Genomic DNA, 26,431 nt, shown 5'->3' with positions numbered 1-26,431 from the left:
GGTTTTGGCTCTGTATCAATAGCTGAATGAAGCCTCTCTGAAAGCAATTGGGATAGGAAACAATCCCAGCACATCCCATAGGCAGGACAGACAGGTCAAATGTTATATGACCGGGATGATTCCCACCCCTGTCCCACTTGTATTCTTTCCTGGTTACAGGAGATGGCTAGTTCAGGCTACATATCTGCTATTGCTAGGAGTATTGGCTGGGGTCATCTTTGCAAATTTCTGGGAGATTCCCTTGAACCAAGTTATTATCCAGTCCTTAAATGTCCCACTTTCCAGTATTCTCTTTCAGTACTCTCCTCGTCTGCCTCCACCAACCTGATTGCTCATGTTTCCAACTCCATGTGTCCTCAGTTCATTCACAAAATCTCTCTTTTTTTTTTGGTTTTTCGAGACAGGGTTTCTCTGTGGCTTTGGAGCCTGTCCTGGAACGAGCTCTGTAGACCAGGCTGGTCTCGAACTCACAGAGATCCACCTGCCTCTGCCTCCCAAGTGCTGGGATTAAAGGTGTGCGCCACCATCGCCAGACACAAAATCTCTTCTATTTCTCCTTCCCACCGAGATCCAAGTGTACCCTGAAAACCATCATTGTTACCCAGTCTTTTGGGGTCTGATGATTGTAGCATAGTTGTCCTTTATTTTACAGCTAATATCCACTTATGAGTGAGTGCATGCCATGTTTGTCTTTCTTGGTTTGGGGTGCATCACTCAGGATGAAATTTTCTAGTTCCAATTATTTGCCTTCAAATTTTCTGGTGTCCTTATTTTTAACAACTGAGTAAAACTTCATTCTGTAAATGTACCATTTTTTCTAACCCTCCTATATATAAACACTAAATGGGAGAAGAAAGAAATCAAGTAATTAACACTCTTTATGACAGTCTCAGATATTATAAAGTATCTTGGTTAACTCTAACAAAGTAAGTGTATGACAAAAACTTCAAATCTCTGAAGAAAGAAATTGGATACAATATCAGAAGATGGAAAATTCTCTCATGCTCACAGATAAGTAGGATTAACATAACAAAATGGTAATCTTACCAAAAGCAATCTACAGACTCAATGCAATTCCCATCAAAATCCCAACACAATTCTTTCTTGAAAGAACAATACTCAACTTTATATGAAAACAAACAAACAAAAAGACAGTATGGCTAAAACAATACTGCATCATTAAAGATCTTCTGGAGATATCGCCATCCCTGATTCTGAGCTCTACTACAGAGCTATAGTAATAAAACCTGCATGGTATTGGCATAAAAACAGACAGGTTGATCGATGGAATTGAATAGAAGACCCAGATGTAAATTCATACACCCATGAACACCTGATTTTTGACAAAGAAGCCAAAATTGAACCATGAGGGAAAAAGAGAACATCTTCAACAAATGTTGCTGGTCTAACTGGATGACAATATGTAGAAGAATGCAAATGCCTCTAAAACTTTTAAAGTAGCCTGTATTTCATTGTCCACAATCTGTGGTAGGATCTTTTCAAAATGATGTACAACATCCTTCCATCCTCCTAGGCATTCCCTTCCACATTTGGTTCCACATCTGTTATACTTCCGGGCAGAAAAAAATCTTTTCTTTAGCTTCTTCTGTCCTCTTAGATGAATTTTTATCACTATGATATTGCAGACATTCCATGAGCAGAAGTTTGAGAGGTGCTTGTACACTGGTGCTCCTAGCCCACATTTTATAAAGGCATGTAGTAATTACTCTTGTATCACAATGAAGAATTACCTCATGTAAAATCTAATTGAGGAAAAATTTCTATTTTGACTTGTAGTTTCAGAGGTTCTCATTCTTAGTCCTTGACTATAGTGATATAGAGCTCAAACTGAGGGAGAACTAAGTGATGACAAGAGCATGTGACAGTGACTGCTCATGTCCTTGTGGACAGGAGGCACATAATGAGTCAGGATAAGGAAGACTCCTCAAGGACATGCACCAGAAACCTACTTCTCCCAACTAGGTACCATCTCCCACTTTCTACAACTTCCTAGAAATGCTATCATATCGTGAATCCATCCATCAAGGGATCAGTCCATTAATAAGTTCTGAGACAAGAGTGTCTGACCACAGTAAGAGAAAACAGTAAGAGACCACAGTAAGAGAAAAAATGGGAATGAACTGCATTAGTTGCCTCAAAATAAAGACTAGTGATGCCAGAGCTGATTCTTGAGAGGATGGGTATACCAGTGTGGACATTTTAGAGTGTGCAGTCCCAAGCAAGCAGAAAAACTTTAGCCTTGATTTACATCATTTTATAGTGGCTTCAGAAACCAGCAGAGGAACCGCTTGGATAATTTTCTCCAAAAGGCAACCCAGAAAATTAAAACCTCAGAAAACACACATTTTTTTCTTTTTTTCTGGGGTTGCTCTTCATGTAGTAATAAATGAAATTTGTACAAATGTGAGTATGTGTGGGGAAAAAACTAGGAATAAATTATATCACCTTTGGAACGAGGTTAAAAGATGCTGATGAAGATACTTAGTAAAGTCTGAGCACATTACAAACTTCTCTTGGGCATTACAAAAAATAACAATTAGTTTTGCATGACCTCAATCCATTGGAAACTATTATCTATGGCAATTTTGGATCTACCTGTGTAATGTCATTGAAAAGATGCTGTCATGGAAACTCTTCTTCTCTAACATTTGTGATCTTCTTTAACAAATGTTGGAATCTAACTCTCATACTCTTCGCTTTTCCAACTCTGCTGATTTATTAATAGGATATAAGATAAGTAAGTTATACAGTATACTGTTCAAGCAGAGTTGAAAGAAAATGAGACTCTAAATATTCAATTAGTTCAAAATTTAAACTTTTTCTATAATATACCCTTCTAGACAGAGAAGTTCTGAGAGTCAGAAACTGACTGTAAAATTAAAGACCAAATCAATGTTGGGTGAGTAAAATTCTTTCCAGATAAACACACTTGAATTACGTAGGTATTTTCTAATTCTTTTAGGTAATTCTGCAGTATCTGACCAAAAAACTTGAGACTCCTTTCTGGCAATTATATAATAGTTATATAGAATAGTTAAAATCTAGGAGATCCTAGTTAAACTATTATTAATTTACTTGACCCTTAAGAAATAATAAAACCCTAAAGTATGAGAAGGACATTCCTCAGGCAAAGTAAGGATTCCAGTATTGGCTTATGAATGTATTGAGTATTTAACAAATGCTTCTGTTGAAATTAGGTCAATTCACTAAAAATTGAAAATGGGTGTAAACCAGTCAAATCCATTGTTTGATGTCTGAGACATCAATTTTTTTTAGATATGGAGGTCCATAAAAAATTTATAGCCAAAATATAATGTCATGTTGCAAAAGAAATGACCATAAAATATTGCCTTCCAAAATGGCTGAATCTAGGTACCTATCTGAAACATTATTCTGCTCAACTAATGTGTGTCCACAATTTCAAAAGTTATTATCTAACTAGTGTTATATAAATACCTTTTAAAACAACATCAAGTGATTCTTCTTCACTTAAATCTAAATGAGTAAATAAAATTAGAAGTCCAGCCGGGCGGTGGTGGCGCACGCCTTTAATCCCAGCACTCGGGAGGCAGAGGCAGGCGGATCTCTGAGTTCGAGGCCAGCCTGGTCTACAAGAGCTAGTTCCAGGACAGGCTCTAGAAACTACAGGGAAACCCTGTCTCGAAAAACAAAAAAAAAAAATTAGAAGTCCATATTCTATGAAATACTAAATGAGATTCATTTATATGTGTCTACATGTAAGGGAAACCAAAGACAACTGTGTTCCAGTCATCTGACTTATTCATGATTCAGTAATTTTTCTTCCTAGCAAAGTATCTGCACTCTAATCTAATCCAAACAGGACAAAAAGCATGTCCTGGGAGACTAATTATAGGAAGTGCCTGGAGGAACTCATACACAGAGGTATTTAGGCAAGTAAGTTTCCCCTTTATTTGGACTTCCAGTATTGGGCCCAACATAAGTTTTAGACAGAGATTTTTATAGATCGATGGCAATACTGGATTTTTCCAGATAAATGATCTTCTTATTATTATATTTGGACAGTTTTCTAAAAAGTCTGCCACATAATTATGTGTCTATTGTGAAAGCACGCCAGAACCCAAGTGTTCCCAATAGAAGATTTGACCTTAAGGCCAATAGCGTGAGAGAACAGACATGTTGCTCCATAGGAATGAACAGTCACCTTCACAACTGCAGATGGGAACACTGTTTTATTAGTTGTTTAAAGATGTGGCTGTTGTGACTACAGTGTATACTCCATGGAGCACTGAAGAGAATGGCTACCCATCTCTACAGATATTTATGTCTTTATAAGGAGGGAGCCGACACATATTAACTTGTTTTCCATTCGATTTTGTAGAACTGGTCTCTTCTCACTCATATTCATGAAACTGGTTATAAGGTTTCTCATAGGAAATAATTCAACATGAGTCATTCTCTCATAAAGCAACGGAGGCTAAGAATGCAATAGCAGAAGTGATGAGTGGATATGATGCTTTGCGAGCCTTATTAACTCTTTTAAAGTTTCTAAGAATCTTATAAACTAAGACTCTTATAATCCCCACTTTCTGGGTGAAAAATATGTTTATAAAGGCTAAATAAATAAATCAAGATTGCACTATCAGAAAGGGTTTTAAATTCAGGTGGCCTGGCAATATTGTTGATTGATGTGTTCCTAAGGCAAGTCATTATTAATTTATCATTTTTCCATCCTCAAGAGAAAACAAAGAAAATATGTTTTATTTTTTCTCATTTATGATGATAGCATTTGTATCCAAAGCTCCCATTTATTGTGAAATCTCCATCTGAAAGGAAAGAAACACTTATAGTAGATGCCTTTATAACATAGTTTAGAAAACTCATTATGTTAAAAAAGCACCAAAGGAGAGTCTATGCTACAATCTGATAGTCTATTAAATAAATATATAAAATGGGGCTTAAAATATGAGCCTACAGTCAAATGCTTTCTGCTGCAAACAAATTTGTCTCATCAGAGCAAACACCCAGCTGTGCTCCCTGTCTCACTCCTGACATCACCCTCTGCCCTGGCTAGCAAGAGATTTTTTTTCATCTTTATTTATTACCAAGTATGCTTTAAGACACTGGGATACCAACTAACCAAAGTCTAGATAATTACTAAATAAAGATATATTTGAGCACTACAAAATCTTTTTTGTCTGACCCAAGTCTTAAAAAATATTCTGTCATTTCCTTTCATTCTGTATAGATGAATTATTATATTCATTACAACTAAAGCAGGTCTTAGTACTAATTATGTTTTGAATCCTTTCCACATATCTACCCATTCATTTATTTTCAAAATATAAGGAGGTATACCATATTTTAATTGGAATCCTTTCTGTAGTTTATGAAAACGCTATAAAGGAAGGTGGAGTTGATAATGAAAACAGTTTTGGGCAATGATTTGGATGCATGTAGTTTGAACCCTGTCACTGCATATTTTTACCCTTTAACTCACTAGAATTTTCTTATTTAATTTACTCAAAATTGTGATATTGTAAAACGTTGCTTTCATGGGACTTAGAAGAAAAATAAAGCAACTTGATTACAATAAACAGCTTTTTTTTTTCCAGGTGGATCTATGGATGTTTTACTTAGGGTTTACCTTGCTGTATATCTTCTCTAGGATCATGAAATATAGGCTCAACATCCTTTGTTTTACATCTAGTATCTACTTATGAGTGAGTACATACCATGTTCATCTTTCTGAGTCTGGGTTACCTCACTCAGATATTATTTCTAGCTCCATCCATTTTCATGTAAATTTCAAGATGTCATTGTTTTTTTATGGATGAGTAGTACTCTACTGTGTAAATATGCCACATTTTCTTTATCTGTTCTTAATTTGAGGGGCATCTAGGTTGTTTCAAGGTTCTGACTATTACAAATAATGCTGCTCTGAATATAGTTGAACAAATGATTTTGTAATATGATTGAGCACCTTTTGGGTATATGTCCAAGAGTAGTATTCTGGATCCTGAGGTAGGTTGATTCCCAATTTTCTGAGAAACTACCATACAGACTTCCAAAGAGGTTGTACAAATTTGCATTCCCACCAGCAATGGAGAAGTGTTGCCCTTACTCCACATCCTCTCTAGCATAAGCTGTGTAAGAGGCCGCTTGTTTTTTTTTTTTTTTCCTGGCTGCCAAGACTCCCAAAATAACGACACAAAACCTGTATCAATTATATTACTGCTTGGCCTATTAGCTCTAACTTCCCATTGACTAGCTTTTACGTCTTAATTTATGATGGAGGAAGGTCATCTGTCTATGTGTTACTTTCATTGGTTAATAAGGAAACTGCCTTGCCCCTTTAATAGGACAGAAAATTAGGTAGGTGGAGTAGACAGAACAGAATTATGGGAGACAGAAAGCGGAGTCAGGCAGACTCCTCGGGCAGTCGCCATGACTCTCCTCTCTGAGACAGACACAGGTTAGGATCTTCCTGGTAAGCTACTACCTCATGGTGCTACACACATTAATAGAAATGGGTTAAACAAGATGTGAGAATTCGCCAATAAATGGCTGAAACTAATGGGCCAGGCAGTGTTTAAATGACTACAGTTTCCATGTAATTATTTCGGGTAAAGTTAGCCGCTTCCATCACAACAAATTTAACCCATGTCCATTATTTTATATTTTACCATGAGGCTTATGGCCTACTAGCAAGGTTTTCGCTGTCTGTATCAGGCTGTGGCTGCATGGCTTCTCTCTGACTCCACCTCCTTTCTCCCAGCATTCAGTTTAGTTTTCCCTGCCTAGCTCTATTCTACCCTATCACAAGCCTAAGACAGTTCCTTTATTAACCAATGATATTCACAGCATACAGAGGGGAATCCCACATCAGTAAGCTGTCATTGGTGTTTTTTATCTTAGTCATTATGACTGCTGTAAGACAGTATGTCAGAGTTGTTTTGATTTGCATTTCCCTGATGGCTAAGAATGTTGAACATTTCCATAATGGTCTTTTAGCCATTTGAGATTCTTCTGTTGTAAATTCTGTTTGGTTCTGTACCCCCTTTTTTAATTGGGTTATTTGGAATTTTGATGTCTAATTTCTTGAGTTGTTTATATATTTTGGAGATCAGTTATTTGTCTGATGTGTGGTTGATGATGATCTTTTCCCATTCATTAAGCTACCTGTGTCCCTTGCTTTACAGAAGCTTCTCAGCTTAAGGAGGACCCATTTATATATTGTTGCTCTCAGTATCTGTGCTACTGGGGTTATATTTAGGAAGTATCTCTAGTGGCCATGTATTGAAGGCTATTTCCCACTTTCTCTTCTATCATGTGCGGTGTGGTCAGATTTATATTGAGGTCTTTAATCCATTCGGACTTGAGTTTTAGGCTTAGGGATAGATATGGATCTATTTTCATTCTTCTACAGGTTGACATCTAGTTATGCCAGCACCTTTTGTTGAACATGCTTTTTTCCCATTGTATAATTTTAGCTTTTTGTCAAAAATCAGGTGTTCACATGTGTGTAGATTAATGTTTGGGTCTTCAATTCATTTCCATTGGTTAACCCGTTTCTTTTTATGCCAATAGTAAATTGTTTTCATTACTTTAGCTCTATAATAGAGCTTGATTTGAGGAATGGTTATGCCTCCAGAAGTTCCTTTGTTGTATGGGATTGTTTTGGCTATCCTGGATTTTTTGTTTTTCCATGTGAAGTTGATTATTTTTCTTTCAAGGTCTGTGGACAATTTTGTTGGGATTTTGATGGGGATTGCATTGAACCTAAAGATTGATTTTGGGCACTCCCGCGCGGCACTGCCCTGCAGTCTTCTCCCGGTTCAGCGTTCTCGCTCATAGACAACTCCCCTGGTGCAGACATGGCCTCAGGCGCCGCCTGCGCAATGGTGAAGATTGGAATAATTGGTGGAACAGGCTTGGATGATCCAGAAATTTTAGAAGGAAGGACTGAAAAATATGTGGATACTCCATTTGGCAAGCCATCCGACGCCTTAATTTTGGGAAAGATAAAGAGCGTTGATTGTGTACTTCTTGCAAGACATGGGAGACAGCATACCATCATGCTCTTGAAAGTCAACTACCAGGCCAACATCTGGGCTTTGAAGGAAGAGGGTTGTACACATGTCATAGTGACCACAGCTTGCGGGTCCTTGAGAGAGGCGATCCAGCATGGTGACATGGTCATCATCGATCAGTTCATTGACAGGACATCCCTGAGGCCTCAGACCTTCTATGATGGAAGTCATGGCAGCGCCAGAGGAGTGTGCCATATCCCAATGGCTGAACCGTTTTGCCCCAAAACAAGAGAGGTCCTCATAGAAACAGCTAAGAAGCTTGGTCTTCGATGCCATTCAAAGGGGGCAATGGTCACAATTGAGGGGCCTCGTTTCAGCTCTCGGGCAGAAAGTGTTGTATTCCGTACTTGGGGTACAGATGTTATCAATCTGACTACGGTTCCAGAGGTGGTGCTTGCTAAGGAGGCTGGAATTTGCTATGCAAGCTTTGCCATGGCAACCGATTATGATTGTTGGAAGGAGCATGAAGAAGCAGTATCAGTGGATGGGGTTTTAAAGACCATGAAAGAAAATGCCAACAAAGCCAAAAGCTTACTGCTTACTACCATTCCACAGATAGGGGTCGATGGAGTGGTCAGAAACGCTCCAAAATCTAAGAAACATGGTTCAGTGTTCTGTTTTACACCAGACATTGAAACAGCACGGTACCAACGAGGAGGACTTGCTGCCTCTAGTCTTTGGGAGATTTTGCTTTAAAAAAAAATGGGAAAGCTAATGTGGCTTCGTCCCTTTGCTGGGAAAGAAGAGCATGTGGTAAGAAAGAGACAAAGTGCACTCCACGGAGATACAGATTCCTCCGGAACCGGGAAGGAAAACAACAGCCTGCAGAAATGTAAGGGAAAAAGCCAAAAACCTTGTCAATCGTTTTTCCTACTACACTGGCAACAATGAAGAATGGTGAGAATGTCCATTTCCCTATACTACTAATGACTGTGAGCTTCAAATGAGACTGTATGGTGGTAAATTGCACCATCCTTCTGGGCTTAAAAATACTGAATGCACTTTGGTACGCTAGGAGTTTCTCTTTAAGAAGTTATGGGAGATTCATTCAAAGAATCATGTAAAGAAGGCAAAATATTCTAAACAATATGGAAAAATTAGATGTACCATGTTATGAAGCAATCAAGTAGAAATCATATTTTCTCACAAAGAAATGGTCACTTCATACTGTGAAATGAGGGGAAAAGGTATAAGTATCTATGATACTGTTTTTTTGTTTTAAATGGTGCATAAGTGTACAGAAAAAGACTAGAAGGGAATATATATAGTCCTGCTACTTTATTTGTGAAGAGATGCTGGATATTTCTTACTTTCTTTTGATCTTTTTCTCTACTTTTTTTAAATGTGAGTATAATCAAATAATAAAGTTGTAACACTTAAAATGAACTTAGAGAAATCAAACTCTTTGAAACTCTTGGTGGGGAAACAAAGATGGCGTTATAAAAGAAGCGCCATGTGTGATGCAGGATCTAAAATCCAGATATCATGCATACCCCTACATGCCTGCACTCAAAAAAATACAAATAGAGGGCTGGAGAGGTGGCTCAGAGTTTAAGAGCACTGACTGCTCTTCCAGAGGTCCTGAGTTCAAATCCCAGCAACCACATGGTGACTCACAACCATCTGTAATGAGCTCTGATGTCCTCTTCTGGCCAGCAGGCACACATGGAGGCTGAACAGTATACATAATAAATAAATGAATCTTTAAAAAAATACAAACAGACAAGAAAAAACCAAAAACGAGCTATGTGAGAAACATAGATCTTTAAGATCACACAGATGCAAGCAACCACTTGGGACTGTGACAGAAGGCTTGGTGTTCACTGCTGCAGTGTGTCAAAGGCAAACTGCTTCAAGGATTGTTAGTGTGCCTCATTCCCATATATCAGATCATTTTTACACTACCATTTCTTTCTACTCCGTTTTAAGAGTTGACCCATTCTGCCGGGCGGTGGTGGCGCACGCCTTTAATCCCAGCACTCGGGAGGCAGAGGCAGGCGGATCTCTGTGAGTTCGAGACCAGCCTGGTCTACAAGAGCTAGTTCCAGGACAGGCTCCAAAGCCACTGAGAAACCCTGTCTCGAAAAAAAAAAAACAAACAAACAAAAAAAAAGTTGACCCATTCTCAGTTGGTAGTGTTGTATTTGAAAACAAGAAAGGAAGTAAGGAACCGGAAGCCTAGGGTTTTGTCGTAGGATACTTTTTGTTGCCGCCATGGGCTATCACAGGTGCCCTGCAGCTCTTGTAAAGTAAGTGTGCTTGTGTCTGAAGCTGACTTCAGGAAAGTAAGCAACTGATAGTAAGGATAAACAAACCAGTTGCTCCAGCCGTCATGTCGAGCTCCTCATAAGTGCCATTGTAACTTTGGGGCCCATGTTGCAGAGCTTCCTGCTCTGGTTATTAACAATGTGTAGAGACTTCGCGGGTCCTGACCCGGCTCTTGGTAGTTTTTACTTCCCTGGGGTGTGCCCAGTTCGTTCCTCCACTCTTAGGAGTCTGAGAGTGTAGTTAGGAAGTGGGCGTTTGTCTTGTCGCCTTTGGAGAATGCAGTTCTCTCCAGTGTGGAAGAATGCTTTTCTTCAGTGCGTTTTCCAGCATCGTCATAAGCAGGCTTCTTCTTCCTGAATCCTTCACTGCGAATGGAATTGCATATAAACTTACACAATCCACCTTCTTAGCTCTTAAGTGTTGCTGAAAGTACATTTGTATTGTCTTTTTCCTTCGGGTGTATTCAATACAAAACAATGGGTTTTATTCTGTCATTTTTATATACAAATCATATACATCATCATTTATCCCACATTATATTCTCAAGTGCTTCCCCCAATCCTCCCAAATAATGCTCCCCGTACTTTAATGTCATCTAATCTGTATTCTGTATATGAGAGAAATGTGTTTGCCTTTCTAAGTCTGTCTTAGCATGATGCTCTCCAGCTCCATCCATTTTCCTAAAGGAGAGATAATTCTTCGCTTTTTTCTGACTAAATAAAATCCCATTGTGTATACATACCAAAAAAAAAAAAAAGATTGGTTTTGGTGGGATTACCATTTTTATTATATCAATCCTACCTCTCCAAGAACATGGGAGATCTTCCCTGACTTAGAGGTAGTTCAATAGAGCACTGTTCAATTTCCATGAGTTTGTAGACTTTCTGAGATTAGTGTTGTTATTAAACTCTAAATTTAAATCATGGTTACTCCATTTTTGTATCTGTTGAGGTTTGCTTTGTTTACTGAGTATGTAGTCAACTTTAGAGAAGGTTCCATGAGGGTGTTGAGAAAAAAGATATATTCTTTTGTGTTTTGGGTGGAATGTTCTATAGCTATCTTTTAAGTCCATTTGATTCATGACATCTGTTAGTTCCCTATTTCTCTGTTAAGTTTCTGTCTGGTTGTCCTGTCCATTGGGAGAGTGGGGGTGTTGAAGTCTCCTACTATTAGTATGTGGGGTTTGCTGTGTGATTTAAGCTTTAGTAATATTTCTTTTACATATGTGGGACTATTATCTTGATGGAATTGTTCCTGATATGAATACAATGAATCCTTCTCCATCTCTCCTGATTGATTTTATTTTGAAGTCTATTTTGTTAGATATTAAGATAGCTACACCTGCTTGCTTCTTAGATCCATTTGATTGGAAAATCTTTTCCCAGCCCTTTAACTCTGAGGTAATGTCTGTCTTCCAGGTTGAGGTGTGTTTCTTCTATATAGCAGAAGGCTGAATCCTGATTTTGTATCCATTCTCTTAGCCAGTGCCCTTTTATAGGTGAATGGAGTCCATTGATATTAAGAGATATTAATGAGTTGTGATTGTTAATTCCTGTTATTTTTCGGTGGTAGTGTGTGTACATTTCCCTTCTTTGGGTTTTGCTGGTGTGAGATTATCTGTTGCCTCTGTTTTTTTGGGGGGAGGTGCAATTAGCTCTCTTGGTTTGAAATTTTCTTTCTAATACTTTCTATAGGGCTAGATTTGTTGGCAAGTGTTGTTTAAATCTGGTTTCATCTTGGAATATCTTGTTTTCTCCATTGGTGGTGATTGAAAGCTTTGTTTGGTATAGAAGTCTGGGCTTACATCTGTGGTCTTTTAGTGTCTACAGTACATTTGTCCAGGACCTTCTAGCATTCATGGTTTCCATTGAAAAGTTGGATATAATTCTAATAGGTCTACTTTTATATGTTACTTGGTCTTTTTCCTTTGCTGCTAAATATTCTTTCCTTATTCTGTAGGTTTTGTGTTTTGATTATTATACAATGAGAAAACTTGTTTTCTATTGGTGTTCTTTAAGCTTCTTGTACATTCATAGGGGTATCTATCTTTTAGTTGGGAAAGTTTTTTTCTTGATTTTGTTGAATATATTTTCTGTGCCTTTGAACTGTATTTCTTCTTCTATCACTATTATTCTTAAGTTTGGTCTTTACTGGCTGTCCCAGATTTCCTGATGTTTCGTTGTTGAGAATTTGTTGGATTTAAATATTTTCTTTGACCAATGAATCTCTTTCCTCTATAGTATCTTCAACACCTGAGATTCTCTTTCTATCTCTTGTATTCTATTGGTTATGCTTGCCTCTGTAGCTGCTGTTCATTTACCCAGATTTTCCATATCCAGAATTCCCTAGGTTTGTTTTTTTTTCTTTATTGTCTGTATTTCATACTTCGAGTCTTAAACTGATTGCTTTACCTGTTTAATTATTTTTTTAGGTTACTTTGATAGATTTTTTAATTTCTTTCAATATTTTGTTTTTCTTTTCCTCCATTTCTATAAGGGAATTTTCCATTTCCTTTTTAAAGGGCTCCATAAACTTCATAAAGTTACATTTAAAATCATTTTCTTCTGCTTCTTCTGAGTAAGGATGATCAAGTCTTCCTGCTGTGTGACTACCTTACCATGTTGCTTTTTAGTTGTTGGGTGAATTCTTGCATGGACGCCTACCCATCTCTCCTTAATTTGATGCCAACAGAGTATTTGCCTTTTGGTCCAATCTTTGCTGCTGCTGTCTGTGTCCTTAGGAGCTATTCTTGGTCGGCTCTGTACTGTCACTGTTTGTGTCTCAGGGAGCCACTGAGGTCTCTCTTGTCCCCGTCTCTTGGTCTGCTTTCTTGGCTCGCTCTCTTGATCCACTCTGCAGTCACAGCTTGTACTTCAGAGTTGTCTCTTGGTCCTCTCATCTTGGTCCTCCTGTGTACTTGCAACTTGTGTTTCAGCAATTCCTCTGAGGTTTTCAACCGCTCCGTGACAGAATCTCACATACCACGGACCCGGTCTTTGAACTCGGGACCTCTCTTGTGCCAGCGCCGCGTGCTTAACAGGCTGAGCTATCGCCCAGCTCCTAAGAGCACTTCTTATTGAGAAGTCAAGGCTTGGTTCCTTTTCTGAGTCACTGGCTTTCATCTTTTCAGGGTGGAGATTCCATATTTATATCTCAGAGGTCCTTACTATTAGGATTTGATTAAAACACAATTATAATTCATAAACATAAAATGTCAACTCCTGTATAAAGTTCAGAATGACACCATTTCAACTTAAAATCTCCAGTAGAGTGGAAGAACAATGAATTTAAAAGAAAGTGAGAGAGAAAACAATAAGTATCTGGAAGTAAGGAAGACAGGGCAGAAGGGAGTAAGGGATGGATAACAAGGGAAGAGAAGGAGAGATCTATAATGATGAGATATATTTCAAGAGAAATGGATGAATGAAACCAATATGAGGTGATATTATTTTATCAAAATTTACATTCTATATTTTTGTTATCTGCTTTCTAAAATGTTTTTAAATATCTATTCTGCCTTTATAAAATTAATATAGCTGAGCAGTTAGTCAAATTCCAAATGCACTAAATATTTAGTTGGTTTTATTTCTATACTTGTTGCTCCTTTCTGCTTTAAATGGAGCATACAAAGAAAATATATGTGTATCCTTTCTTTCTTGTATTGTAAAATCTATCCTCTTTTTCCTCTTCTGTATTTTATCATTTATGTAACAGTATTGACACAATAATGGGTTGCAAGCTAAAGTTTGAAAGTAGTTCAAATTGCAATCATAGAAAATCTCTTGCAGTAATATTTGCTGTGGAGCTAAGTGACACAGTCTTGGAAAACTTATATTGATCTATTTTGTTTTCAGGTACCATTGCCATATAGCGGTCTACTTAAACATCAATCAATATGTCAGCTTTGGCAAAAGGATTAAGATATAATGGAAAAGGGGGGAAGGTGGTTTAAGGAGAGATAAGAGAAAAGATGACAGCAGGAAGGGGTGATGAAAAGCAAACCTCAAGTCTGACTTATGGTCAGTGATGGTAGATGCTGATTGATGGTTGTTAATATTTCCAACATTTTAGGAGAAAATGTTTCCTCTAAGGCCAAATCCCACAAATGTTTCCCTTAAATTACAAACATCTTAAAAACAAAAACAGCATGAAAAAAACTATTTGTCAGGCTACAGGCTCTCTAGTTCTGAAGCCTTATTATAATGACTAAAGTGTTGCTTGTAGGTAGATATCTATCTTAACCACTTTTGTGAAGCCTCTATTCTTACAGTAAATTGGCAATACATCAAATAGAACAGAGGAACTAAGGTTTCTTGTTACAGCTGTTAGGTTATCATGTGTTAGAGATGCTGAAATGCTCTAACAAGACCAATTTAAACAAGTTGCCACTGAGTGCCAGCTGCGACAAGTGGATGATTGTATGGCTACCATTTTGATTTAACTATGCTATTTCTACATAAACTTGATTTTAAACAATAAATACAACACTTTAATACTCCAGTCTACAATTACTAAGTGTTGATAAGAGGTAATTACACTAAAGACCAACAGTGTCATGAAGCACTGTGGTTGTCCTTTCCCATGTACAAGCCATCTTGCCTATGTTTAGCTGGTTTCAGCAACAAAGTTTACTAATATCTGAGAATTATGCCATTTTCCTCCTGTAATGTAGAACTCGATGAAAATTTTTATCACAATTTAGAGAAGTGTATTTCCGATTTAGTAAGAATACTCAACAGCCCTCAAGTAAATATGCATGATGGAGAATAATAATTATCCCAGGAAAAATGGTGAGATTTAACTGGCAGTAAAATGAATGACATTTTCCCTCTCCTTGTTAATATAAGTTAAGTAACAAATACAATTTCTTTGCATACAGTTTTAGACATAAGGGCAATGCTTAAGATAATGCCCTAGAAGATTAAAACCAATGAAATCAGGACTTTCCTCTCATTGTCTTGGTAAGGAATTTATCCCAAGTCTGCTTTAATATTATAATGTCTTATGTAAACGCAACTGCTGTAGGAAGCCAAGACAGAAATAACAGGAGACCACCAAGTCCAGTTGGAATGGGACTGATGGAACAGGTGACCAAACAAGACCCTCTGAATGTGGCTGACGGTGGAGGAGGACTGAGAAACCAAGGACAATGGCAATGAACATGAACTCTACAGCATGGACGGGCTCACTGTGAGCCTTGTCAGTTTGGTTGCTCACCTTCCTGGACTTAGGGGGAGCTGGAAGGACCTTGGACTTAACATAGTGAAGGGAACCCTGATGGCTCTTTGACCTGGAGAGGGAGGGAGTGGGGGTATGGGTAGAAGGGAGGGGAGGAAAGGAGGAGGAGGAGGGGGAGGAGATGGAAATCTTTAATAAAAAAATGAGAAAAAAATTTCATATTTGTAGGAGAAACTTCAGGTTTGAGAGGAAAGTCAACCACTTCTGTGGGGCTTTCTCAAGCGATGATGCATCTGTCCTCGTGTTTATGAGGGCTCTGCCTCGCTGCAGAACATCATTAGCATTTCAGCACATTCCCTGTGTGTATCATTCCCACAGTGTTCGGCTATTGTTCCCACCTGGCACCAGAAATGTAACTCAGGGAATAAGCATCAGAAGAGACTGAAGCAAAAACAAGAAGTTGGGATTTCAGCCAGAAGAGGGGGGTGGTGAGCACCAGTGCTTGGCAGTGTGTACTGGGAGGAGGGTATTACATTCTAATTTATAATTTCATGGTGTGGGCCCAAGGTTTCACTATTCTCTTGCCTCTAAAAATGTTTCTAAAACATGGGAAGGGAATGAGATAACACAGATCAAGATTCATAATTCCAAAGATTTAGCTGCCCAACATCTTCCAATATTTTTGGGATTTTTAAATGTGCACCCTTTCTAACAACCAGATGAAACAAGGAAATCAGTGAGATAGCCTGTGTCACATTCCCTCTATAACAAGACAATTGCTTTTGGCAAGGTCAGGAGAGATACAAAGGCAAGTATTTGGGATAAATTAGTTATAAGACTACCATGCTAAAGTACAAATATCAGTATTTAGATGTGTAAAAACTGTTTTATGAATGTGTGAATTATGTACTGCAATGCTCTCATATTATCAGAAGGTATTGTGTAAACTACCAAAGGAGAAAAGGTAATCAGTTATCCTACCATGTTATCAAAGCAAAATGATGACTGGGCTAACATTGTACCCAGCAATAGGGACATTTCTATTTTGAGGTAAGTAAGAGCTAATTGAACTTAAGGGCCAATCAATGAGAAGGAATTCATGTCTGATATTATTAAACACAAACAACTTACCTATGGCTCGACCCTATAGAAGAATCCACTATTTTCATTTTCCTAAACCAATATAATACATATACATAAAATGTCTGTGTATGGGTTTTGGTGTGTGTGTGTGTGTGTGTGTGTGTGTGTATGTGTGTGTATGTGGTGCACACTTGTGTGTCTGTGACTTTACTTTAGAAAAGTCTTGAATTGGGTTTGTGGGGGTATAGGGTTGTATGTGAGGAGTGGAAGTGAGAAAAAGAAGTAACAGAAAGGATGTAAATACTGGATATTCATATATACAATTCTAAGAAATTCTATTCTAAAGGAGGTTTTATTTTATCCTGTTAAAGACAGTTATAAAAGGTATTTATTAAATATTAAAGTTTCTGTCAGTTACTATTTCTAAGTGGCTTTGAAGTTAGCTTTTTTTTTAAAATTAACCATAGTTTCCTGGAATCTTTGCATGCTGAAAATTTTGACTGTATCCTGGACATTGTGAGTTTCTTTGTTGTGTAGGTTCTGCATGCTATTGCAGTGCTATGTAGAAGACAGTAACTTTGCTTTTTTTTTTTTCTGTTGGTATTGGAAGACAAATTGTGTTCTGTATTCTGGGTGGCAGTTCTAATATTAGTTCAGTTGTCTAAGCCTGCGTTACACTAATTCTGCCTCTGTCAAATCCCTGTATAACTGAGAGGTTAGTCTGTGTGTTCCCCTACACATGATATGTTCCCTATTCTTTCTGGGTGTGTGTGCATCTACATGCATACACATGATTAAGTATAATAGATAAAATAATGTATTTTTTCATTTTAGCCCTTTTAATGATTCATGGCAATTATAACCATATACAAGTTTGTAAACTAGTGTTATAGAACAGTATTTCTCTTTTTGCTTTTTTATGGAAAATTGAGTTTTTCATAGTATATATTCTGATTATGACTTCCCCTCCCCAAATTCCCACTAGATCTTACTTCCTCCCCTACATAAAACTACATCCTTTTAAACTCATTAAGCACTCATTAAAACACAAGACACATATATTTATGATAAAATAATATAAGATGAAACAAGGAAACCAGTAGACAATAAAGTGAATGAACAGAAGAAAAAGCCAAAAAAAGGTGTAAGAAAGACATAAAGACAAACACACACATTTGCACACATACAGAAATGTCATAGAAACACAAATAGGAAACTATAAAAAGGACCTTAGTAAAGCAATAAATGAAAAATAAATAAATAGATAGATAGATAAATAAATAATTAAAAGTCTTGACAAAAAATTCTGAGACAAAGAAACTCCCCAAATACCACTGAGTTCATTTAGTGTTGGCTATCTACTGCTGAGCATGAGGCTTACCCTTACGATTGGTTTGTGTACTCCTTGAGCCCCCACTGGAAAAAATAATTTTTCTTTTGCAAGCAGTTATCAATTAGTGCCTGAAGGCAAACGCTGTTGGGAGAGGGGGCGTCGTCCTCTAAGATTGCTTCCAGCTGACATGGGGGCGATGTTCTTCTCAGGGAGTCCTGTAAAAGCAAATGATGCTAAAATTCCCAGATTAACATTTGGTCAAGAAATTTGGAACTAGCCTCTGAGAGTTTTGAGAAGGTCTGGCCAGAGTGTTGTCAAATTGTGCACCATTCGAAATTGTCTTGTGCAGTTGGTACCAAAAAACAGGTCTAATTTTAGCGCTATTAAAAAATGATGTCATAGTAACCAGGTGAAATTGATTTTGTGGGGCCCCATCTTCTTCCTGGAAACTTCAAAGATTACTGAAGTAAAATTTGTTATTTGTTACAGAAAAGGTAAACATTATCTACAAAGACATATACAGACATATATATATTCAATGGAAGATGTAATAAAGACAGACACAGATATGAGGAAAGGAAAAGAAAGTTTATCAAGTATCATCATCATCATCACCATCATCATTATCATTACTATTATTATTATTATTATTATTATTATTATTATTATTATTATTATTATTCTGTCCCATTTCATGGCTCCTGACCTGAGACAGAAACTCTGAGATATCTCTTATCAACAGGCTTGGAACTGAAGAGGGACTGAGCTATAGTCCAACTCCAAAACCAGCTCTACATATGCATAAATAAAAGCACAGTAATGCATATATATATATATATATATGTAAAAAATGTTTTATACTTACTAAACCTATTTGGGTTCCGTGTTGATCCATATTGGGTTGTAACTAGTGTCCGTCCATTGGTAATTAAATATCCAGGATCCCTTAAGTTCTCTGAAGATAAGTGGTTTCCTGTGGAGATAAGAAAAGAACCCTGTCCCCAACCTATATATTTTTCTTATCATCAGTATGATCGTCAAACGTGAATGAATTATTTTTCTTTTCCAAGGGGCTTCTCTTCAAACCGAACCTTTATTAATTTTGACAGTATCCACAATTTTTCCTCTCCTGTGGAGACAAGAGAAAAACCCCTTCCCCAACGCAGCACATCTCCTGGCTTCCATTGCAAGGTCAGCACACCCTTGAAATAAACTGGTTGGTTTAATTCAGCAGACTTTTCCATTATCCAATGTCTTTCTGCAGCCGTTGTCCCCTTCTCATTAGCCTTGAGAAAATTCAAGGTTAATAAAGCATTATGTAACCTATTTCTGGTGGTATTTTTCACCCCTTTCTGTTTGTTTAACATATCCTTTATAGTCCTATTTGATCTTTCTATGACTGCTTGACCTGTAGGATTGTATGGTATACCTGTAACATGCTTAATATTGTAATAAGCAAAAAACCATTTCATTTTCCTAGAGACATAAGCTGGACCATTATCCATCTTTATTTGTGTAGGTATACTCATGATGGCCATAACTTCTAGTAAATGAGTGATTACTGAATCAGCTTTTTCTGAGCTTAAAGCAGTTGCCCATTGAAAACCTGAATAAATGTCAATGGTGTGGTGTACATATTTTAATTTGCCAAATTCTGCAAAGTGAAACACATCCATCTGCTAGATTTCATTCCTTTGAATGCCGTTTGGATTAGCCCCTGCAGGCAGTGGTGTTTGGTTATAGAAAGAGCAAGTAGGGCATTTCTTTACAATCTTCTTAGCTTCAAATGTCCCTCAGGTTTAGCTTTCTTTCTCATATTCTCTCTCTTTCCTGTATTTCTTACTCTGCCCTACTTGACCTTTCTATTACATGCTCTCCACCTCTGTACACCCACATTTTTAAGGAAGGTCCATCCCTCTACCCTTACTCTATTCCTGACCTCTGAAGTACGGTTATCAAAGTCTTATCAGCTAACATTCACATACAAACAAATATATACCATATTTGATTTTGTTTTGTGCCTGGATTGCTCACTGTGGATGACTTTTTCTAGCTCCATCCATTTACCTAAAGATTTCATTTTTAATAGTTTTTATTCAGCTATATATTTTTCTCCACTTCCCTCCCTTCCTCATCCCTCCCCTTCTACCCTCTACCATGATCCCCATGCACCCAATTTACTCAGGAGATATTGACTTTTTCTACTTCCCATATAGATTAGATCCATATGGGAAGTAGAGTCCTATTTGTATTCTAGGTTCTCTGGGATTTTGAATTGTAGGCTGGGTTTTCTTTGCTTTATGTCTAAAAACCACTTACGAGTGAGTACATATTATATTTGTCTTTCTAGGTCTGGATTACCTCACTCAATATAATGTTTTCTGGATTCATGCATTTGTCTGCAAATTTCAAGATGTCATTATTTTTCTGCTGTAAAGTACTCCATTGTGTAAATGTACCACACATCTTTATCCATTTTCAGTCATTTAGATTGTTTTCAGGTTCTGGCTATGACAAATAATGATATTATAAACCTAGTTGAGCACATGTCCTTGTGGTATGTTGAGCATCCTTTGGGTATATTCCCAAAATTGGTATTGCTGGGTGTTGAGGTAGGTTGATTCTTAATTTTCTGAGAAATTATCATACTGGTTTCCAGAGTGGCTGTATAAGTTTGCACTCCCACCAACAATAGAGAAGTGTTCTTTTTACCCCACATCCTCTCCAATATTAGCTGTCATCACTTTTTTTGATCTTTGGTATTCTTACAAGTATAGGATGGAATCTGCAAGTTGTTTTAATTTGCATTTCTTGTCCATTTGGTGTTCTGTAAGCTTCTTGTATCTTCATAGGTATGATCTTTCTTTATATAGGGAAAGTTTATTTCTATAATTTTGTTAAATATATTTTCTGTGCTTTTGAGTTGGACTTCTCCTTTCTCTATACCTATATACCTATTATTCTTAGGTTTGATCTTTTCATGGCGTCCCATATTTCCTGGATATTTTGTATTAATCTTTTATTATATTTAATGTTTTCTTTGACTGATGATGTTATTTCCTCTATTGTATCTTCAGCACTTGAGATTCTCTCTTCCATCTTTTGTATTGTGCTGTTTATACTTGCATTTGTGACTTCTGATCATTTTCTCATAATTTCTATTTCTATAATTTCTTGGTTTGTGTTTTTATTGTCTCTAATTCAGTTATCAAGTCTTGAATAGTTTCTTTCATATGTTTGATTGCTTTTTCTTGGTTTTCTTAAAGGGATTTGTTGGTTTCTTCCATTTTTTTTTTATTTGTCTTTCCCTCCATGTATTTGAGGGAATTTTTCGTTTCCTCTTTAAGGGTCCCAAACATTCTCCTAAAGTTATTTTTAAGTCATTTTTTTTCTGCTTCATCTATATTTGGTTGTTCAAGTCTTGCTGTTGTTAGGCAACTAGTTTTCTGATGGCTAAGGATGTTGAACATTTCCTTAAGTGTCTTTCAGCCATTTTAGATTTAACTATTGAGAATTTTCTGTTTGGATCTGTACACCATTTTTATTGGATTATTTATTTTTTTGATGACCAATTTCGTGAGTTCTTTGTATAGTTTGGATATCAGACCTTTGTCTGATATAGGGTTAGTAAAGATCATTTTCCATTCTGTAGGCTGCTGTTTTGCCTTGTTGACTGTGTCCTTTGCTTACAGAAGCTTTTCAGTTTCCGGAGGTCCCATTTATTAACTGTTTCTCTCAGTGTCTATGCTACTGGGGTTATATTGAGAAAGTGATATCCTGTGCCAATGCATTCAAGTCTACTTCCCACTTTCTCTTCTATGAGGTTCAATGTGATTGGTTTTATATTGAGGTCTTTGATCCATTTGGACCTGAGTTTTGTGGATGGTGATCAATATTGATCTATTTTCATTCTTCTACATACGAATATCCAGTTATGCCAGCAATTTGTTTAATATGCTTTTTTCTTTTTTATTATTTTATTTTATTACTTTAAAAATACCAATCCAAATTCTCCCCTCCTCCCCTCCTCCCACTTCCCTACCACTCCTTCATATGTGCACCCTCCAATGCACAAGAGAGGGCAAGACACCCTGCCCTGTGGGAAGTCTAAGGCTCTCCCTACTACTTTCAGGTTGAGCAAGGTATACATCCAAAGAGAATAGGATCCCAAAAAGCCAGTACATGCAGTAGAGACAAATCTCAGTGCCTTTGTCATTGGCCCCTTTGTCTGCCCCAACTGTCAACCACATTAAGAGGGACTAGTTTGATCCCATGCTTTTTCATTTGCATTTTTTGTCAAAAATCAGGTTTTCAAGGGTGTTTGGATTGTTATCTGGGTCTTTGATTCAGTTCCATTAGTCTTCTTGAATGTTTTTATGCCAATACCAAACTGTTTTCAGTAATGTAGCTCTATAGTAGAGTTAGTAATCAGGGATTGCGATGCCTCCAGAAGTTCCTTTATTGTACAGGATTGTTTTGGCTATCCTGGGCTTTTTGCTTTTCCATATTAAGCTGAGTATTGCTCTTTTAAGGTCTGCAGAGAATTTTGCTGGGATTTTGCTGGGCATTGCATTGAATATGTAGATTGCTTTTGGTAAGCTTGGCAATTTTACTATGTTAATTCTACCTACCCAAGAGCATGGAAGATCTTTCTATTTTCTGATGCCTTCTTCAGTTTCCCTCTTCAAAATTTTAAAGTTCTTATTATACAGGTCTTTCTGTTAGATAAGGTTAGAGTTACTCCAAGATAGTTTATGTTATTTGTGGCTATTGTAATGTGTAATATCTCTCTGATTTCTTTCTCAGCCCATTTATCATCTGCATAAAGGGAAGCTAATAATTTTTTTAAGTTAGTCTTGTATCCTGCTATATTACTGAAGATGTTTACGAGTTGTTAAAGCTTCTTGGTAGAATTTGGGGGCCACTTATGTAAACTATCATATTATCAGCAAATAGTGAGAGTTTAACCTCTTTTCCTACCTCTATCCCCTTGATCTTCTTTTGTTGTCTTATTGTTCTAGTTAGAAACTCAAGTACTGTATTGAATAGATATGGAGAGAGTGGACAACCTTGTCTTGTTCCTGATTTTAGGGGGATTGCTTTGTTTTTCTCTCCATTTAGTTTGATGTTGGCTGTTACATTGCTGTATAATGCTTTTTATTCTTTGATCTATTTACAGATATCTAGGATGTTTCCAATTTCTGTAAACTATGATTAGTTCAGCAATGAATGTGGTTGAGAAAGTGTCTTTTGTAGTAATATATAGAGTCCTTTGGGTATATGCTCAAGAGTGGTATAGAGAGTCATAAGGTATATTACGTTATAGGAATCTTCACACTGATTTCCTTAGAGACTGTAAAAGTTTGTACTCCCACCAACAGTGGAATGCTTACCAGTATGCACTATCATCTGTTTTATTCAGCTTGGTTACTCAAACAGATGTAAAATATAATCTCAGAGTTGTTTTGATATGCATTTCCTGGATGACTAAGGATGTTGAACATTTCTGTAGATACTTTTCTAACCTTTGAGTTTCCCATTTTGAGAATAATCTCCCATTTTAATTAGATTGTTGATTGTCTTGATGTCAAGCTGATTTTTTGAAGTTCTCTGTATAAACATTATATATTAGATATTAGACCCCATCAGATGATATAGTTCGTAAAGTCCTTTTACCTTGTGAAGGCTGTTGTTTTATTAAATGATGATGTTCTTTGCCATGCAGAAGCTTCTCGGTTTCATGAGATCTCATTTAATAATTATTGATCTCAGTGCCCTTGGTCAATATGTTAGTTTTTATGCCAGTATCATGCAGTGATTATTTTCATAGATCTCTAATACAGTTTGAGCTTGGGGAGGATGGTGCTTCCAGCAATTCTTTTATTATTCTGGGTTATTTATCTATTCTGGGTAGTTTTGTGTTTCCACATAAAGGTAAGATTTTCATTCAAGTTCTGTGAAGAACTGTGCTGAAATTTTGATGGGGATTTATTCAATCTGTAGATTGCTTTTAGTATGATGACCATTCTTACTATATTAATCTTACTGATTCATGAGTCTGGATGATTCTCCCATCTTATGATATTATCTTCAATTTATTTCTTCGATGTCTTAATGCTTTTATTATACAGTCTTTCACTTGCTTGGTTAGAGTTTTCCCAAAGATTTTGTTTTGTTTTGTTTTGTTTTGCTTTGGAGGCAATTGTGAAAGGTATTATTTCTCGGATTTCTTCCTTAATCCCATTGTCAATATTATATATATGAAACTACTGGATTTTGTATATTAATTTTATATCCTAGTACTTTATTAAAAGTGCTTATCATTTGTGGGAGTTTTCTAGTCCAATTTTAAGGTTCCTTTTGTATCATATCATATCATATCATTTGCTAATAAAGAAACATTTACTTCTTTCTATTCAATTTATATCCCTGATCTCCTTCAGTTGTCTTATTGCTATAGCTAGGACTTGAAGTACTCTTTTGTGGAGAGAGTGGGCAAACTTTTCTTGTCCTTTAGTGGAAATACTTTGATTTTCCTCCCATATATGTTAATGTTCTCTATGTGCCAGCATGTTTTAAATTGTCTTTATTGTATTAAGGCCTGTTTCTTGTATCTCTAGTCTTTCCAGGACTTTAATCTTTAAAGGCCATTGGATTTTGTCAAAGACAATTTCTGTATCTAATGAGATGATAATGTGTGGTTCATCTTTCAGTCGGTTTATATGATATATTAAGTTTATCGTGTACTGTATGTTGAACCAACCCTGAATCCCGAGGTCCCTGAGATGAAGCTTATTTAATCTGGTGTATACCTTTTTTGATGTGTTATTGTATTAAGCTTGCAACTAAATAGTAAACATTTTTTGAGTCTATGTCCATAAGGGAAATTGGTCTATTATTCTCTTTCTCTTTTGGGTATTTATGTGGTTTAGGTATTAGGGTAACTCTGGCCTTATAAGATGAATTTGGCAATGTTCCTTCTGTTCCTATTTTGTTGGATAGTTTTAGGAGTACTGGTTTAAGTATTCATTGGGAGTCTGGTAGAATTCGTTTCTAACCGTGAAGTCATGAATTTAATTTGTTGGTAGATTTTTTTTTTATTTTTTTCACATTTAAAAATTTCCATCTCCTTCCCTCCTCCTCCCCCTTCCATCCCCTCTTCCTCCCCCTTCCCTCCCCCCCTTCTCCCCCTTCCCTCCCCTCCCCTCCACCCACACCTCCCCTCCCTCCCCCTCAAGGCCAAGGAGCCATCAGAGTTCCCCACTCCATGCCAAGACCAAGGTCCTCCCAACTCCCCCCCGGTCCAGGAAGGTGATCGACCAAGCTGAGAAGGCTCCCACAGAGCCCGTCCATGCAGAAGAACCAGAGCCCAGCACCATTGTCTTTTGCTTCTCAGTCAGCCCCCTTTGTTGGCCACATTCAGAGAGACGGTTTTGGTCGCATGATCCATCAGTCCCATTCCAACTGGGGTTGGTGATCTCCCATTAGTTCTGTCCCACCGTCTCCATGAGTGAACGCACCCCTCTAGTTCCTGACTTTCTCCTTCATGTTCTCGCCCCTTCTGATGCTCATCAGGTCCTTGGGAGCTCAGTCCAGTGCTCCAATGTGGGGCTCAGTCACCTTCCCCATCTGTCGCCAGATGGAGGTTCCCTCACGGTCCTGACTTTCTTTCTCATGTTCTCTCTCCTTCTGCTCCTCAACAGGACCCCGGGAGCTCAATCCGGCGCTCCAATGTGGGGCTCCGTCATTTTCTTCATCTAACGTCAGGTGGAGGTTCTATGGTGATATGCAAGAAACTCATCAGTATGGCTATAGGAACTGGCCTTTTCAGGCTCCCTCTCCTCAGCTGCCCAAGGAACTAACTGGGGGCGTCTCCCTGAAAACCTGGGAACCCCTCTAGGGTCAAGTCTCTTGACAACCCTCAGGTAGCTCCTTAAATTAAGATATATGCTTCCCTGCTCCCATATCCACCCTTCCTATATCCCAAGCACCCCATTCTTCCGAGCTCCCCCCATTCTCCCCTTCACACTTTTCTCTCCCCGTCTTCCCTTGGCCCAGTCTTGCCCAACCCTCAAGTTCCCAATTTTGCCTGGCGATCGTGTCTACTTCCAGTATCCAGGAGGATTACTATATCTTTTTTTGGGTGTTCACCTTCTTATTATCTTCTCAAGGATCCCAAATTTATAGGTTCGATGTTCTTTAATTATGGCTAGAAACCGATTATGAGTGAGTACATCCGATGTTCATCTTTTTGGGTCTGGGTTATCTCACTCAGAATAGTGTTTTCTATTTCCATCCATTTGCCTGCAAAATTCAAGATGTCATTGTTTTTTACCGCTGAGTAGTATTGTCATATTGTAGTCCTTGTCTTTTGCCCCATCTATATTACACTTCTCAGGACCTAACTTAATGGATGCCTATCCTGGATTTTAGTAACTGTGCTTATATGCTGTTATTTAGGCATTTGGGTTTGAAA

The 26,431-nt window shown here is 37.4% G+C and overlaps 1 protein-coding gene across 1 annotated transcript; it reads left to right on the top strand.

The window, feature by feature from the left end:
• The first annotated feature begins 7,858 nt into the window (after positions 1-7,858).
• Positions 7,859-8,808, top strand: LOC119815271 (S-methyl-5'-thioadenosine phosphorylase-like). The gene is given in 2 exon segments (XM_038331417.1): positions 7,859-8,651; positions 8,653-8,808. Coding segments are annotated over 2 exon segments (930 nt in total). The 5' UTR covers positions 7,859-7,877.
• The last annotated feature ends 17,623 nt before the right edge of the window (positions 8,809-26,431 follow it).

Source organism: Arvicola amphibius, chromosome 5, assembly GCF_903992535.2.
Source record: "Arvicola amphibius chromosome 5, mArvAmp1.2, whole genome shotgun sequence".
Classification (NCBI taxonomy): Eukaryota; Metazoa; Chordata; class Mammalia; order Rodentia; family Cricetidae; genus Arvicola; species Arvicola amphibius.
The sequence above is the reverse complement of the archived record's forward strand: the minus strand, read 5'-3'. Positions and strand labels throughout refer to the sequence as shown.